The sequence below is a fragment of the Martes martes genome, assembly GCF_963455335.1.
Source record: "Martes martes genome assembly, chromosome: 1".
Classification (NCBI taxonomy): Eukaryota; Metazoa; Chordata; class Mammalia; order Carnivora; family Mustelidae; genus Martes; species Martes martes.
In genome coordinates, this window is record NC_137888.1 from 101,432,799 (window position 1) to 101,451,012 (window position 18,214).

The 18,214-nt window shown below is 40.6% G+C and overlaps 1 protein-coding gene across 3 annotated transcripts in view; it reads left to right on the forward strand.

The window, feature by feature from the left end:
* USP13 (ubiquitin specific peptidase 13) overlaps positions 1 to 18,214 on the forward strand; it is a 110,086-nt gene that overhangs the window by 76,944 nt on the left and 14,928 nt on the right. The window contains exons 15-19 of one of the 3 annotated variants that reach the window (XM_080800587.1): positions 1,471 to 1,593; positions 2,949 to 2,975; positions 6,527 to 6,670; positions 10,921 to 11,087; positions 12,674 to 12,827. In XM_080800587.1, the coding sequence (XP_080656713.1) occupies positions 1,471 to 1,593; positions 2,949 to 2,975; positions 6,527 to 6,670; positions 10,921 to 11,087; positions 12,674 to 12,827 (615 nt within the window). The remainder of the gene's footprint in view (positions 1 to 1,470; positions 1,594 to 2,948; positions 2,976 to 6,526; positions 6,671 to 10,920; positions 11,088 to 12,673; positions 12,828 to 18,214) is intronic. The other 2 variants (XM_080800588.1, XM_080800589.1) reach the window with 2 other exon arrangements.

Consider the following 18,214-nt stretch of genomic DNA (forward strand, 5'->3'; position numbering starts at 1 on the left):
TGGAAAGTGTAGGTGAAAAGAATGTGAAATCAGGCTGGTTTCCCCGGGAACCTCCAGCACTCAGTTGTCAGGGCACTTGTTTGCCACGTGACAGGATGGAGGGTGCTGACTGATTCTGCAGTAGACCTTTGATTTCCTGGTGGAATGATTTTGTGGCCAGGATGCTCCGCACTCAGCCTTTCCTCTGTGGACCTGGGAAGGACCTGAGAGAAAACTGCTTTCTCCTAAAGGGTTTCACTTGCTTTGGAAGCAGCATTCTTATTTTTCTCTGTCCTTGGAATTTCCGTAAAGGATAAAAACTTCAGATTTCATAGACTTGTTGAATTTAAAGGAGCCTCGAAGCCTGCTTTAATGAACCTGAATTTCTCTGTGGAGAACAGTTGTATTGATTTTGTGGGTCAGACATTTTATGTTTGTTTTTGCTGCTCCCTGAGATTGAAAAAAAATTTTTTTTAACTACGCTTTTTCTTCGGGTTGTTGTTTTAAAATAAGATTTATGTATCTGGCATCATAACTGGTTTTGGGGATAGTATTTTCAAGCTCTGTTTGCTAGCCCGGCAGACCTATCCCACACCAACGTTTGGACCCATTTTTCATTATCATTGTATTTGAATATAACACTAAATTTCAACAGGCCTTAGACTGTTAAATTTTGTATTCGAGTAAGTCAGCACAGTAACAACTGACCCGAGAAGTTAGAAAAAATTTCCCAAGACTAATACACTTGAGATTGAATTTATTTCTTTAAAACTTCATTCTTTATTACCTTGATGAGAATGATCACAGGGCCCTTCATGATCTGAGAAAAGGCGTAATCTAGGGGTTGCAAACTCCACTGCCTCATATGGACAGGGGGATAAGGTAAATGGCAGGAGTACATTGGATATAAGAAATGTGTAGCCTAGCTATCTTGGCCTTTCTTGGGTATTTCCACTTTGGATAAGGACGTGGCTTAGAAAGACATTTCCTTACCGGAAGAATCAGAATTGTGAATATGATGCTCTGGGCCACGGGGGCAATCGGGAGCAGTGGGGTCTGTGCCCTACAATCTGGTAGGGCACGTATTGTCTAGAGTGGAAACCGAAGATCAGCCCCAGGGCAGTTGTTACCATATGAGAATATTTGTTTTTCAAAATAAGCTGGAAATATGGATCTTTAAATGAAATCTGATTTTAAAATTGAAATTTGTCGCCAACATCAGACATTCTGTTTGCTACAACTGGTCTTTGGGCTCCCAGTTTGCAACCTCTGGCTTGTTCAGTGTGAAACGCTCTGTATCTTCCGCCTGCTTCTCCATTAAATGTAACTAGTCTCAGTGAGTCTCCTGGTCCAGGGATTTACTCCAGGGGACTGAAAAGCATCCCTTAGCTCTGCCTAGACACATGCACATAAGAGCTAGAGGTGCTGGTTTTAGGGGGCAATTGTGGGTTTGGGGGGAGTCTGGTGAATGTAATCTCTCTCACTTTGTAGATGTTTCTATTGATATGCCAGACCTACTTGATATCAACCATCTCCGAGCCAGGGGGTTACAGCCAGGAGAAGAGGAACTTCCAGACATCAGCCCCCCTATAGTCATTCCTGATGACTCAAAAGGTACCATTGTCTGCCAGGAGGTTGCTCTCTTACCCCTCTACCCACCCCACCCCCAGCGGAAGAGTCTTTTATCTTCCGCCACTCTGCTGTCCCTTGGCCATCTTCCTGTGTTGTAACCCACTGTAGACGCACAGTAGCGAGGCCTGGCTGCAACTGTAAACCTCAGGTAGACGTGGGAAAAGGCACAGACCCGTCACGGGTAGTTGAAGCGGACCTACGGAAATCACTGGCAATAGAGGGCAGCAAATCTCCAAAATAGTCTTTAGGTTATGCAGCCTCCAGCTTCCCCTCCCTTCCTTCCTCTCCTTCCCTCAAGTAAATTGGCCCGTGGGGAAGAGAAGGAGTGTGTTTTCAGTAGGCTCTCAATCTTGAGGAGCTGTGTCATCTTGGGAGTCCTCTGGATAACCCAGTAGTGCAGTAGTGTCTGTTGGTTCTAAAAATCTTGACCCCGTTTCACCTCCCCAGCTTTGTCACTGCTTCATAGCGAGGGAACTAGATTTTTGTTCAGAATATTTAACTTTTTAAGGGAAAAGGACAAGCAGAAAATAATTGTTTCACTTTTGTGGATCCAAGGACAGTGTCAAAAAATCTTGGTTTTATTTTTAGCTCAGGTACTGATGAAATCAGTTTCATTCTGTTTTCATTTGCTTACCTATTTACTTACTGTTCACCTTTTTAATCAGTTAATTAGGTCAGTTAATAGTGCTGGAGCACACTGGGCCCCTCTCCCAAAGGTTTCTCATCAGTTCAGCACTGAACATTCTTGGTGACCATGTTCAGGTGCAGAAGAAGGGTAAGGTGAATCCAGGAGACTCAAGATCGGATTCGAGATTGGCACCTATGTTCCATTATTCTCGGACGCTAAGTCAGATGTTCAATTGGAGAGTATGGAGAGTAGAGAAGGGGCCTGTACGTGGGACAGTCTGGGTTACGTGGTAAGAGTGGTCCACTAAAGGGGCCAGAGAGCAGAGATCAGGAGCATCAGAGGAGTACAGGATGGTTTATTAGCCCTGTTCCTGCTTTCTCTGATGTTCTTAACAGAATCCTTGGTTTGTAATTACACAGAGTCCTTAGAAATACAGGGAGATAAATCATTTAGTTCACTAAGATGATAACCAGAGCATCATGTTTTATCTGGTTGAAATCCTTGAAACCTGTTTATTTTCACTCCCTACTGTAATGATTTCATGTTGTATAGGCTGGGTGGTGTGTGTGGTGGGGTGCTGAGGGGTTGACCACAGCATGGAATCCCTAGGGGTGAGGGATTAGGGATTGCCCTGCAGGGAATCTTTTTCTTTCTCTAAAACTCTTTGCTGTGCATTGATCTCATTCTCTGCCTCTCCATTAATTTCCAGATCGCCTGATGAACCAACTGATAGACCGTATGTACCTTTCGAAATTTTTCTTAGTGTCCTACACCAGTGTCATTGGTCTGACATTTATCTGCGGGAATTCAATAAAGGGGCATTGTTCTCGACATGTGGTCGTGTGCAGCTTTTCCTGGGTGGGAGGGTTTCTTTGTCTGCAAGTTCAGTTAGCAGCACATGTAAACCAGTGACATGGTAATTAGTGACTCTGTAGCTCAGGAGAGTGATCATCAGCCTGAAAGCCAACAAGCCCTGGGTTGGAAACTTGGCCCTGACGTTTATGACTGCAAGCTAGAAAAATTGACTTAACTTCTCTGAGGCTTAGTCTCTGCATGTGTGAAGGTGGGCTCATGATGCCATTTCTTCCCACTCTGGCCACGAGTAGGGCTCTCTCTGCAGTGACGGCACAGTGGCCAGGCATTTTTTTCCATTCCTACTGATGGACATGTAGAGATGACTCATGATTAACGGGACATGGTAGCATTAATTAATACTCTCAAGGTTGGTAGTGTCATTGGATTGTGTGTTAATTTTACAGATTTATAGTTTATAGTTCCTTAATCTTATAGGAGTTGATACTCTTGGTTTTCTGAAAAGAATGCAATAAACCATTTATGATGAGTATTTAGATATTAATTAGGAGGAAGGGGGAGTGTTTAACACTAAATACTCCGAATCTTTCTGTCTACAAAGACCTTCCAGAGACAAACTATTGTTGCTTTACAAGTTCATGTGTTCTACATTGCAAATGATTGATCACATGGCTTAGACCTCCACATTTCCTCTCCTTGGTTGATGATTTGCTCATTGCTAGAAGCTGTTAGGGTCAGCGAGGGTCTTGGGAAAACCATTGCCTCTGTGAATAATTTAATTATAATAATAACAATGGTTGGTAATACTCTGGAATGGTTACCACAAGTCATACTGTGTTTATTATTTTACAAATCCTTCTGATCCTCTATAACTTTACTGTTCATACAAAATCCAGCTTCTCAATTGATTATCACAGTAAGAAGGACAGAGCAGGTAACCTTTTACAGTCTCAAAGCTGAGACTCAGGAAACTTCAGAGACCCAAGAGCTGGGACCAGAATCTGGGCTGGGAGTCAAGTGTGCTTTTCATGCCACGTGACCTTTTCTGGAATGTGAGAGGTCTGCGGACTGCTCTTGCTCCTGCAGAGAGTTGGTCTGCAAGGCTTTTGCCCTGGGGGAGGGGATGGGGGGTTATCACTGACTGCGCCAGAGGAGTCTGTCTCTGACCTAGAGCACTCAGCCGGTCTCTATCTCTAGTGTTCATGGCTTGGCAATTGATTTCCTCCCAGATCTAAGCCTGCTGTCTTATCAGCAGCTACTTGTACTCTCAACGGGAGAAAATAGAATTATCTGGGATTATTTAACATTTGCACCCCACCTTTCTCAGATTTTTAAAGAATAATTGTTTTCTTATTATGAGAGTAAAAAGATATTTACAAACTATGGGTTAACCGTAAGCATCCTTTATGGTTTCATCACTCATCCATAACCATTGTTAACACTTGGTGTATATCCTTCCACTGGCCTTTACCTGTGCTTTGCTTACTTTATTTTTCACAAAAGTGGAATTATACGTCTTCAATCTGTTATTAGAGACACCCATAACCATTTATTGAGCTGCACTTCCTAAATTACATTGTAGGGAACATTAGAGTCTCACAAGACGTTGGAAGGTATTCTGTAGAAAGAGTTTCCTAGTTTCCTTAAGTGCAGGAGTCTTTATGACAGGATTTTTAAGTCTTCGCTGGGCTAACACACATTGTAAATTTCTTTCTTTCTTTCTTTCTTTTTTTTACATTGTAAATTTCTAAGGGGAGAATAGAGAATGTAGATTTTAGGACTTCTTTGGCCATGGAAACCCCTTGCTTTGTGGCTCAGTAATGACATCTTTCTTAGGACATCAGGCTATCATAGAACACAACTTGGGAATCACTGCTGTCCTAAATCATTGCTTTCTTAAAATCTGGTTTTGAAAAGATGTTCTATGTATCTTCTTTGTAAAAGAGAACGTTGATAAACACATTTCCTTTTTCTTTTTAGAAAGAGAGAGTGCCGGGGGTGGGATGGTGGCGAGAAGGAGGGGGAAGAGGGAGAAACAGAGAGAGAATCTTTTTTTTTTTTAAAGGTATTTATTTACTTATTTATTTGACAGAGCGAGAGAGCATAAGCAGACAGAATAGCAGAGGGAGAGGGAGAAGCAGGCGCCCCACTGAGCAGGAGCCCGATGCGGGGCTCGATCCCTGGACCCTGGGATCATGACCTGAGCTGAAGGCAGTCGCTTAACCAACTGAGCCACCCATGTGCCCTGTAGAGAGAGAATCTTAAGCAGTCTCCATGCCCAACATGGAGCCCAAGGCGAGGCTCGAGCTCACGACCCTGAGATCATGACCTGATCTGAAATCAAGAGTCAGACACTTAACTAACTAAGCCACCCAGGCACCCTGATAAACACATTTTCAATATAGTTTTTATAGAACAGATGTCTCTAATCCTCATTTCTACTGCTACTACTCAGTTCTCCTAGTTGCCTCTTTGGCAGAATTTTCAGTAGATTAGAGACCTCAGGATGTAGAAAACATAAGGGATGTATTTTGTGCTCCTGTTCCCCTCCAGCTGTTGGATAATTTGAGAGCACTATGTAGGTTTATATACATGTGTATGTATACATATAAACATGCACATGTATATACACATACAAATGTGTATACATGAAATGTAACAGGTGTATGTATATATACACACGTACATATGTATTATAATCACACATATTTCTGTATATATCTGTGTATATATGTATATATACACACACATATATATGTATATACATATATGTATATACATATGCCTATAGGTTTTTATGTATATTTTATACATTATGTGTAGATACATGTGCTTATATATGTCCATGTATACACATACATACATACAGACGCATACACATATGTCTTTACCAGTATCTACATGTCATTATGAGAAAAAAAGAAAACCCTCTGTGTCTAAGCCCACATTAGGTTTATAAAGCTATCTCTTTTAATATCTTAAATGTATACCATTATAGAACATATTGTGTCCATCCATACTTAACATTTGGGCTCTCCATTTCCCAGAGCTGATTACTTCCTTTGATTGCTGATATACTTAAAGATCTGGCATAACTTCCTATGAGATTTAAAGCTTTTCTCTTCAGATTTCAGTGATAGGAGAGACGGCAGTAGGAGAGGTCTTGAGAAGGATCTGAGAGACTGCAGTGGTTCTGGGAATACACCCAATCTCCCATATGAAATTAAGTAGTTGTTTTTCAGTGCTTGGATTGTCTAGGTGGTTATTGTGGTTCCTATTTAGGTCAAAGATATTTAAGCTCAAATGGTGTAATATTTAGATGAACTCAAACAAAGCAAAGTTAAAACACCATTTATACACCAAACAGAAGAGCACTTTCTTTGGATAGCATGTGGCTGGTGGATGAGGAGAAGCTAGGGTGAGGAGAAAGAGAGTTTACGTTTTTACACCAGAGTGTTCTGTTGTGCTCCGTAGCCTCGGACATTGATGAGTCATCAGTGATGCAGCTGGCCGAGATGGGCTTCCCTCTAGAAGCATGTCGGAAGGCTGTGTACTTTACTGGAAATATGGGAGCTGAAGTGGCCTTCAACTGGATTATTGTTCACATGGAAGAGCCAGGTGAGTGGTTGGAAGAGGGGATAGCTTTGGAGTCTGACGGGGTTGTCAGTGATGCTAAGTCTTGGTCCTTTAGTGTCCTCTGAATGGGTCCCAGAAAATGACACAACTCATAATATAGCTTCTTAGCTCGCTTTCTTCTGTCCCTCATAATTTACACTCTCAGCTCACTTTCTCTGCTGCAATGAGGGGGCACTTTGCTTGTGGAGCAAAGTCACAGTATTCATCTTTACTCTTTAAAAAAAAATATTATGGAGGGCACGTATTGCATGGAGCACTCGGTGTGGTGCATAAACAATGAATTTTGGAACACTGAAAAAAATAAAATTAAATAAAATTTTAAAAAAATAATAAAAATCTTATTGCATCCTCAAAAAAAATTACTAGCTTTCTTGAAATATAACTCACTCTTTTAAAGCAAGCAATGACCACTGGAAAGATGTGGGATATACAGGCATTTGTCAGAGCTGTTGCTAGCTCAGTCCCAGACCACCACAGTAAAAAGAGTATCATGATAAAGTGAATCCAATGAATGTTTTGGTTTCCAGTGCATAGAAGAGTGATGTTTATACCATACTGTAGCCTATTAAGTGTACAATAGCAATATGTCTAAAAATGTACATACCTTAATTGAAAAATACTTTGTTTTTGCTGCATTGACTGACTTCCTTTCATAAATGGTTGCTCTGTAACATGTGATGTTATTTGATGGAATTTCTCTCACAGTAGAACTTCTTTGAAAATTGGAGTCGATCCTCTCAATCCCTGCTGCTGCTTTGTCAACCAAGTTTATGTCATATTTTAGGTCTTTTGTTGTCATTTCAACAGTCTTCATAGCATCTTCACCAGGAGTGGGTTCTATTTCAAGAAACCGTTTGCTTTCTTTGCTCATCCATAAGCAGCAAATGCTCATCTGTTAAAATTTTATCATGAGATCGCAGCAACTCAGTCCCACCTTCAGGCTCCTCTTCTAATTCTAGTTCTCTTGCTCTTTCCACCACGTCTGCAGTTACTTCCTCCACTGAAGTCTTGAACGCCTCTAAGTCACCCACGAAGGGTGGAATTTTCTTCCAAACTGCTGTTAACGTTGATATTTTGAGCTCTTTCCTATGTATCACAAGTGTTCTTAATGGCATCTAGATTGGTGGATTCTTTCCAGAAGGCTTTCAGTTTACTCTGCCATATCCATCAGAGGAATCTGTGGCAGCTACAGCCTTACAAAATGTATTTCTTCAATAGTAAGACTTGAAAGTTGAAATCACTCCTTGATCCATGGGCTGAAGAATGGATGTTGTGGTAGTATTCACGAAAACAACATCAATCTACAACATCAATCTCACTGTTTGTCTGCGTCAGAGATCTTGGGTCACCAGGTGCATTGTCAATGAGCAGTCTTATTTTGAAAGAAATTTTTTTTTTTCCTGAGCAGTAGGTCTCAACAGTGGCTTAAAATATTCAGTAAGCTGTGTTATAATCAGATGTGCTGCCATCCAGGCTTTGTTCCATTTCTAGAGCAGAGGCAGAATGGATTTAGTATAATTCTTAAGGGCCCTAGGATTTTTGAAATGGGCCATGAGCATTGGCTTCAACTTAACGTCGCCAGCTGCATTGTCCCCTAACAAGAGAGTCAGCTATCCTTTTACACTTTGAAGCCAGGCATTGACTTCTCCTTTCTAGCTATGAAAGCCCTAGATGGCATCTTCTTCCAATAGATGGCTGGTAACTTGCTACTTCACCTTGTTCATTTATGTTATGGAGATGGCATCTTTCCTTCAACTTTGTGAACCAAACTCTGCTAGCTTCATACTTTTCTGCTGCAGCTTCCTTCCCAGCCTTCATAGATTGAAGATAGGGAGGGCTTTACTCTAGACTAGTTTTGGTTTCAAGGGAATGTTGTGGCTGGTTTGATCTTCAGCTAAACCTCTAAAACCTTCTCCATCAGCAATGAAGCTGCTGTGCTTTCTATCATTGGTGTGTTCACCAGAGGAGCACTTCTAATTTCCTTCAAGAATTCTACCTTTGCCTTTACAGTTTGACTTTTTGGTGTAAAGAGACCTAGCTTTTGGATTATCTCAGTTTTCAATATCCCCTCCTCTCTAAGATTAGTCACATGAGCATTTGAGTTAAAGTGAGAGATGTGTGATTCTTCCTTTTGCTTGAACATTTAGAAGCCATTGTATGGTTATTAACTGGCCTAATTTCAATATTGTGTCTCAGGGAATAAGGGGGCCTAAAAAGAGGGAGACTGAAAAATGGCTGGTCAGTGGAGCAGTCAAAAGACACACAACATGTGGATTAAGTTTGCTGTTTACTATGGGTGCAGTTTGTGGTTCCCTCGAACAATTACAATAGTAACATCAAAGATCACTGATCATAGATCATATAATATACTAATAAAGAAAAAGTTTGAAATACTGTGAGAATTACCAAAATATGACTCAGGGTCATGCAGTTAGCGAACATTATTGGAAAAATGGTGCCAGTAGGCTTGTTCAACACAGAGTTGCCACTAACCTGCTATTTGTAAAAAGTGCATTATCTGCAAAGTGGAATCAAATGAAGTGCAATAAATTGAGGTCCACCCATACTACTAGCTAATAAATGATAAGGACTTGAAATAGAAAAATGTACATGAAGAAATGGGGGCTGTTTAGTAAGATTTTGCCTCTGTCTACTTTATTAAGGTATAATTTACCATATACCATATAATTCACCCATTTGAAATGTACATTTCTGTGCTTTTTAGTAAATTGACAGAATTGTGCAACTATTACCACTAAGAATATTTTGCTGCAGGGACACACAAGCTATTTTTCTTTTCATCTGTTGGTAGACATTTGGGCTGTTTCCAGTTTTTGACTACTGTGAATACTGTGACTATAAACATTTGAATACACATTTTTGTGTGGACATGTTTTAATTTCTCTTGAGTGGAGTTGCTATGTCATATGGTAATTCCACGTTTACCTTTTTGAGGAACCGCCAAAGTGCTTTTCACTTGGCTTTACGGTTTTACATTCTGCCACAAAGGGTGAGGGTTCCACTTTCTCCACATCCTCTCCAACCCTTGTTACTGTTGTTTTTATTATAGCCATTTCAGTGGATGGGAACATGGTAGCTCACGATGGTTTTCATTTGCATTTCCCTGATGACTAATGATGTGTAGAGCATCTTTCCCTGTGTTTGTGGGTAATTTATGTATCTTTGGAGAAATGTCTATTTAAACCTTTTGCCCATTTTTAAGGAGGTTGTCTTTATTGTTGAGTTGTTCTTTTCATATTTTGAATACAATCACCTTGCCAGATACATGATGTGCAAATATGTTCTCTCATTCTGTGAGTGTTTTCACTTTCTTGATGGCATTTTTTTGAAGCACAAAACTTTTAATTTTGATAAAGTCGAATTTATCTATTTTTTCTTTTGTCACTTGTGCTCTTGGTATCGTTTCTGAGAAATGTTGCTAACTCAAGGTCTCTTGCATTGAGGTTAGGGAGCTGTTTTGAGTTAATTTTTGAATATCGTCTGAGATGGGCATCCAGCTTCATTCTCTTGCATGTGGACATGCACTTGTTCCAGCACCATCTATTGAAAAGACTGTCCCGTCCCCATTGGAATGGTCTTGGTACCCTTGTCAAAACTCAATTGACCATAAATCTTTGGGTTTATTTTTGGACTCTCTGAATTCTATTCAGTTGATCTATAGACTTATCCTTATGTCAGTACCAACTGTCTTAATTATTACAACTTTTTAGGTATTTTTCCTTCTTAGCTGCATGGTGTTGTTTATTTCCTTTTTTTTTAATTAAACATTTTAAAAATTTAAATTCAATTAATTAACATATAATGTTTTATTGGTTTCAGAGGAACAGGTCTTTGATTCATCATTCTTATATAATACCCAGTGCTCATTACTTAACATGCCCTCCTTAATGTCCGTCACCCAATTATCCTATCCTTCTGCCCACCCTCCCCTCCAGAGCAACCCTCAATTTGTTTCCTGTGATTAAGAGTCTCTTATGGTTTGTCAGCTTCTCTGGTTTCGTCTTATTTTATTTTTCCTCTCTTCCTCTGTGATCTTCAGTTTTATTTCTTAAATTCCACATATGAGTGAAATCATATGATAATTGTCTTTCTCTGAATTGACTTATTTTACTCAGCATAACACTCTCTAGTTCCATCCATGTTGCTGCGAAAGTGTTGTTTATTTTAAGACTAAAAAAAGAAAAAGGTCTGAGTGTGATTCTCTTCCCCAGATTTTGCCGAACCACTGACCATGCCTGGTTATGGAGGAGCAGCTTCTGCCGGAGCCTCTGTTTTTGGTGCTACCGGTTTGGATAACCAGCCTCCGGAGGAGATTGTAGCTATCATTACCTCCATGGGATTCCATCGAAATCAGGCTGTTCAGGCGCTACGAGCCACAGTAAGCACACGAGGTTGTGCGAATACCCTCCTCTTATTAGAGGCAATGTGTCTTTCTGTCAGCAGCAGTGGAGACTTTCCAGTGTCCTTTGATCATTTTGCATCATGTTTGTCTCACTCTGTACCCCACCATGGCCCACAGAGATTTATTTGCATATATTCTACGTGCAGCTAAAATAAATGATTGGGGGAAATTATACAGTTTAAGAATAGGGGGTAAAAAAAAACCAAACAGAACAACAACAACAAAAGAACCCCCCCAGAGAGATAATTCAGCTGGGGCAAGATGAAAGAAACCCAAAGACCAAAACTCCGTATCATCTGAGTGTTATTATTAGCAGGGCTCCAAGATTTGACTTGGAGCTTCCTTGTGGCCTTGGAGCACAGAGAGATGCATGAGAGTCCATATTCAATAAGGCAGTTCTTTGGGACAAATTTTGCTTTTCTGATAGCAAGACCTTAAAGAAATGTCTCTCAGAAGTCCTCATAGAGAAGACTAAAGGCTCCTGGGAATTCTCCACTTCTGTGTCTGTGGAGGGAGAAGATTCTTCTGGCATTCATGTATTTCCTGATGTTGTCAGGAGAGAAGGGACCGTGAAACTAGATGGTGGGTGGAAGTCTTCCTTTCTCAGGGTAGATATTTGTCTAATATTGAAAGGAAGTCCTTGTTTTTGTTTTTTTTTAAACCCATCCTTCCTTGCCTCACCATATATATTTTTGAGGGTATGTTTGCTACTAATTCCTGCTTACCTATCTTGACCGGTTGTCTGCAAGGGTCCATTGTCATAGTGGCTCTCAACTGACTGCGGGAGTGTGGCTGGAACAATCCGTTTCCCTTTAATGTGCTTGAAATATCTCAAGCAGAGTTAGTTTCACTCAGGGTACTTGCTTTGACCCACTTATTTTTCCTGACTGACTGTTTCATTGGTGATTCTGATGATGTCTAAGCAAATCCTTTAGCCTGCCTGTGATATCACAAACAGAGGAAGATGGCAATGTTTTTATGGTCGATTGGTTTGAACTGCAGAGTTAAGTTTGAAACAATGTACCTAACTCACCAGTATTGTCATCATTAATCAAGATGCTAATCTTGTCTCTACTGCAATTCAACAATTCTGCTTGGGAGAGGAGGGAGAGGAGGCACTAACACGGCCCTCATGCTGGGCCCCCTCTGCCTGGCGTCATTCTCTGCAGAAAACACCGTTGATAGGGAATGTAGTGTGTGCAGTTAGTGGGGCCAAGAAAAGACTGGGCGCCAACAAATGGCAGACTCTCTGGTGTTCCGTACCCCATCATTAGCATCAGCCTGCAGAAACGCTGAGCTAAGACAGATACAGACTTTGGAACGCTGGTCTGCTGCTCGGATCTGTTTCCCAGTGAATCTAATTACAGACCTCAGTCGGGAGACTTGGAGAATGCCAGCTGAATGTGCATTTCATATGCAGGGTCAGAGCTTTGCTCTCAGAGGCACTTAGGACTAATGAATTCAGGCCTCCTGTCTTATCTGCTTGACATCCTGGTTCAAGTGGTCAGGATATAATGAGGCCCTGGGACTGCATACATTGTAAAAATGTTTTATTTTATTAGAATAATAACCTGGAAAGAGCACTGGATTGGATCTTTAGTCACCCTGAGTTTGAGGAGGACAGTGACTTTGTGATCGAGATGGAGAATAACGCCAATGCAAACATTATTTCCGAGGCCAAGCCTGAAGGACCTAGAGTCAAAGATGGATCTGGAAGTAAGTTCTTGCCTTAGAGATTGTCTGAGCAGTCGTGACCATACATTCGGCTCTTGCCCTTCCTCCCCTACTCATATTAAAACCTTCGCCGTCATCCAAAAGTTAGCCCAGATGCCACCTTCTCATAAATCGTGCATTTTGCGACTTTGCATGGCCATGGTGATCTGAAAAAGTCTGGGACAAATTCAGAGTCATGTCCCCTAGAAGTGTGTGTGCTTACGTTTAGTCCTTGCTGTCCCTTTGCCATTCGCTTGAGATAATTTTTTTCACGGACCATGAAAGTTTTTGTCCAAAAGAGAACATTTACTTTCATGGTAGTATTTTTTTGGAATGACTGAAAAGCAGTCTTATATCCTTGACCCTGTCATTGACCATACCAACTGCTGATAATTTTCTGAAGGACCAATCAAGAGGGCAGGAAGAGACGCCATTGGCCAGTCATCTACCTTTTTTTTTTTTTTAAGTTTTTTTTTTTTTTTTTAGTAATCTCTACACCCAATGTGGGGCTCGAACTCACAACCCCGAGATCAAGGGTCCCACAGCACTATGCCTTTTCAAAGGAAACACATACGTGTCATTATGCACCAGGCACTGGTTCTAAGAACTATGCATATGAACTCTCATTTAATCTTTAACACATCTGTTTTATGTGTGAGGAAACAGAGGCACAGAAAAGTTAGTTACCTTGCCCAAGATCACACAGCTCTTATGAGTTGGAGCCAAAATTCAAATCTAGAATCCCACGTTCTTCACCGTTGTGATGCCCTGCTTCTTGGGCTGTGATCACCTCTGGAAAGTGTTTAGGCTTGTTGGCTGGCATTTGTCGCCTCCTGCAGGCAGATGGCAGCATGTCTCATCTCTCAGTGTTATTTCTTCTGTATTCCCCCACCTCCTGCTCAGACACCTGGAACCATGGCCATACCACCAGCCTCGTCAGGGCCCTGACCACCTTCTTCCTGTTTCTAGGCCTGTGCTCAGGTTAATCCTTGATTGTGAAATGCCCTTCTTTCCCATCATGGCACACTAAAATCCTTACCATTATTCACAACGTGGCCACAGATTCCATTCCATGGGATTGCTTTCCCAGGACCTTCAGAATTAGTGCTTCCTTATCTTGTGCTGGTAATAATTACTCCAACATTAACAATACTTCCATTTGTGCCACATTTAATCCTCACAATAATCCTATGAGGTAGATATCATTATTATCTCCATTTTATAGGTTGAAGAAACTGAGGTAGAAGAGAAGGTTAAGTTTGTTAAGGTCACATAGTTAGCTAGTGATGGGTAGAATCAGAATTCCAACTCGGGTAGTTGGCCTCCAGAGCATGTGTCCCAAGCCCCATGACGTAGTGTTTATTATTTATTATTATTTCTGTTATTAGAAGTACCAAATTCAGGAGCACCTGGGTGGCTCAGTCAGTTAAGCATCCTACTCTTAATTTCAGCTCAGGTCATCATCTCAGGGTTGTGAGATTGAGCCCTGCGCTGGGCTCCACACTCAGCAGGGAGTCTGCTTGACACTCACTCTCTCCTTCTACCTCTTCCCTGCTTGTGCTTTTTCTCTCAATAAATAAATAAATCTTAAAAAAAAGTATCAAATTCATCTTGTGATAAAATTGTTTATGTAAATATTTGTGTTTCCTATTTGGGAGCTTGTAGAGGGCAGATGCTATTTTACTTTCATAAAGCTCACAGTGTCTAGCACATAGAAAGTACCAAGTAAAAAATTATTGGATTTAATTAAATTCACATTTATAGGGGTGCCTGGGGGTAGAGTTGGTTGGGCATCTGACTCTTGATCTCAGCTCCAGCATGATCTGAGGGTCATGAGATCAAGCCCCATGTCAGGCTCTGTGCTGGGCATGGACCCTGCTTGAGATTCTCTCTCTCACCATCTGCCCCTCCCCCATTGTGCGCTCTTTCTCAAAAAGAAAATTTTTTTTTTTTTTACATTAGCAGCATTTGTTCCAGTAATCAGATAGCTCTAGCTCTCATTAATGGTTTACTCATTAGTCATTTTACCAGATCTAAAATGTATGTATTGATCTGCCACTAGACATAGAGGGTCAGAGGGATTTTCTTTTATATAAAACAGGAATTTCTTCACTGAAACTGTCATAATCCCGACTGGGTAAAAAAAGATGAGGTATAGTTCTCTCAACTTCCATATTCATCTAAAGGGTCTTGTATTACTTTTTGGAAATCAGTGGCTTGCCTAAAATTCTAAAAGCTGTAATGGATGGTATTCAATAATTCATGAGTGGGACTTATTACATGTTACATGTCTTGGTTCACGGCTTCCATGATTTTCTGTAATGGACTTTTCTTGGGGATGGTGAGTCCTCTTCACAGAAGGAATAAACCACACAATGGGGGGCACTGTAAAGCTGCCAAGATACATGGCTATAGAAAGAGGGTGAGTCTAATCATTAGGTTTTCCTGTTTTCTGATGGAGCGTGGAGGGACCAGCCACTCTCTTGAAGATGGTCATTAATGATATGAAACAGCCACATCATCCCCTTGGGCTTGCTGAACTCAGAGTGATTTTCTGGTACTCCTGGCCCTGCTGGCTTTTGAGTTGAACCCTTGAATGGGACGTCACGATGATGCTTTCAAGCACCCTTTAATTTAAAGGCACTACGGGCCAAGCTCAGTGGTCTCCCTCTTCACTTCCCCCATGATTAGGGTGAGGGTAGAGAAGGAGACAGAGATGCACTGTGAGACATCAAGTACAGGATATACTGAAGCTAAAAGTAGTGGTAGGTGAAAATTTTAATTATCAAAATCCAAAAGAGCCTAACTCATCAAATGCATTTTGTATCTGATTTTTAAGAGGAATGGATGTTTTTAAAGTAGCCTTTCCAGCACTGTGTCTTGCGCATGGGAGGTGATCAGAGAATTAATGATTGAATGAAGAATGGCTGAACATCAGGAGATAGGAATAGTCTTGTGCTGCCTCCTCCAAGTGCCAGATGGAGGAATTGGGAGTGCACCATTTTGTGTTACATTGCATAAGTCATAGGAAAAGAAAAAGGTGATTTCTTGTACTTTGCTGCATTAGCACCTGAATTCATGTGTCAGTCACTTCTTTTTTTTTAAATTAATGTTTATAAGGGTTTATTTCTCTTATAATTAAAAGTGTATTTAATAATTTTAAGAGCTTGAGAAAATGCAGATTTATGAAAAGAGAAAATAAAAACTACTTCCAACCCTACTACCCGGTCATAACCACTGTTAATGCCTTGGTGTATATTCTTTAGACCTTTCTATGCAAATATAAAATGAATATAAATACAAATATTTATAAAAATAAAACATTCTATACATGCTATTTTGTAAAGATTTTTTTTAAAATTTGTTTTAGAGAGAGAGAGAGAGAGAGAGAAAGCTCAAGCAGGAGAGGCAGAGGGAGAGGGAGAAAGACTGTCAGGCAGACTCCATGTTGAGCACGGAGCTGGAGGCCGGGCTTGATCTCACGACCCTTAGATCACAACCTGAGCCAAAGCCTAGAGTGGGCTGCCTAAGCGACTGAGCCACCCAGGCACCCCTCTACATGCTATTTTATAAATGCTATTTTATAACCTGGCTCCCCCTAACTGTGGATGTACATATATATATGTGTCTAGATCACTGAATGTGTATTAGTAATGTCCCATTGTGTAGCCATACCATAATTTACATACCTGATTTTAGGTCAGCTAATTGTTATTTAAATAAAAGATGATTATCTGGGTGGCTCAGTTGGTTAAGCATTTGCCTTTGACTCAGGTCATGATCTCAGGGTCCTCCCTGTTCAGCTGGGAGCCTGCTTTTCCCTCTCCCTCTGCTGCTCCGTTTGTGCGCTCTCTCGCTCTCTGTCAAATAAATAAATAAACTATTAAAAAAAAAAGACAATTACAGAAAGAGTTTCCAATAATGGGGCTATTTTTACATTCAGAAGGCGACAGCAATTATTATTAATATTATTATTTTTAAAGATTTTATTTACTTATTTGAGAGAGAGAGAGCATGAGCAGGGGGAACAGCAGAGGGAGAAGGAGAGAGAGAAATAGACTCCCCACTGAGTTGGGAGGGAGCCCACGTGGTGCTCCACCTGAGGACCTGGCGATCATGACCTGATCTGAAGTCAGACTCTTAAGCAACTGAGCCACCCAGATGACTGACAGCAATTATTTTTAAGTAATAAAATTTTAAAGGATGAATTTTGTTGACAGAAGTATAACAAATGCCTCCTTCAATCTTTATCTAGGTAATAAACATTAAGAATAAGAAATAAGAGGGGCGCCTGGGTGGCTCAGTGGGTTAAGCCTCTGCCTTCAGCTCAGGTCATGATCCCAGGGTCCTGGGGTCGAGAGCCGCATCAGGCTCTCTGCTCATCAGGGAGTCAACCCCCGCCTGCCTCTCTGCCTGCTTGTCATCTTTGTCTGTCAAATAAATTTAAAAAATTAAAAAAAAAAAAGAATAAGAAATAAGAAACATAAGTTTCTTTTTTTTCTGTCCTCTTTCCCTTTTTCTCTATTAAAAACGACACCATAAAGAACATTCTTGGGCCCTCATTTGATTACTTCCTTCGCATAAATTTCTACAAGTGAAGTTTTTGAGTCTAAATTGCCTATTTTTGAGGTATTAATGAGTATTATTACATTGCCCCCCCCAAAAGGCAGCTTTGCTGGCTCTCCTGCTCCCCCATCCCTCCATGGTGCAGTCAGGCTAAGAACTCTCCTTATTTTTAATATATTTATTGGCTGTTGTTTTTCTTCTTGTGTTAATCACTTCCTCATTTAGTTTGGTCCATTTTCCCATTTTTATTGAGGTTTTCACCAGTTTTTTATTGACCTACATGAGAGTTTCATATATTGCACATTAGCTTGGGAATACCTGGTGGGTCTACGATATTGAGCTTTTCAGACCAGAAACATGATAACCCCCCCTTTTGTTTTTTAAATGCATCTCTCCCTTTTCCCACCCCCGCAAAGCTGTATGGTTTTCTTCATAAACTTCCTGTGTATTTCTGGTTGAGTTTCTTCTCAGAATTATATTTTTCCTATTACTTATGAATACAAATTTTTCCCATTATATTTTCTAAATTGTTACTGCTGAATTTTGGAAAGTTCCTAATCTTGTAATTAGCCGTTCTGTAAGGATTTCATTAGAATTACATTGAATTCATAGGTTCACTCCTAGGGGATATGTATTCTGTGTAGGTAGGTTGTTTACATGCCCAAAACGTTGCTTTTGACCTCTTTTTGGGTTGGTGAGTTGATGGAAACATTTGGCTCGGGGGGTATGAAGACAATTTAACAGTTTAAGTAATCGTTTTCTAGGAGCAAAATGGAGAGCCAAAACAGACAGAGTCAAACCAAGTAAAACCAGCAACTTCGGTT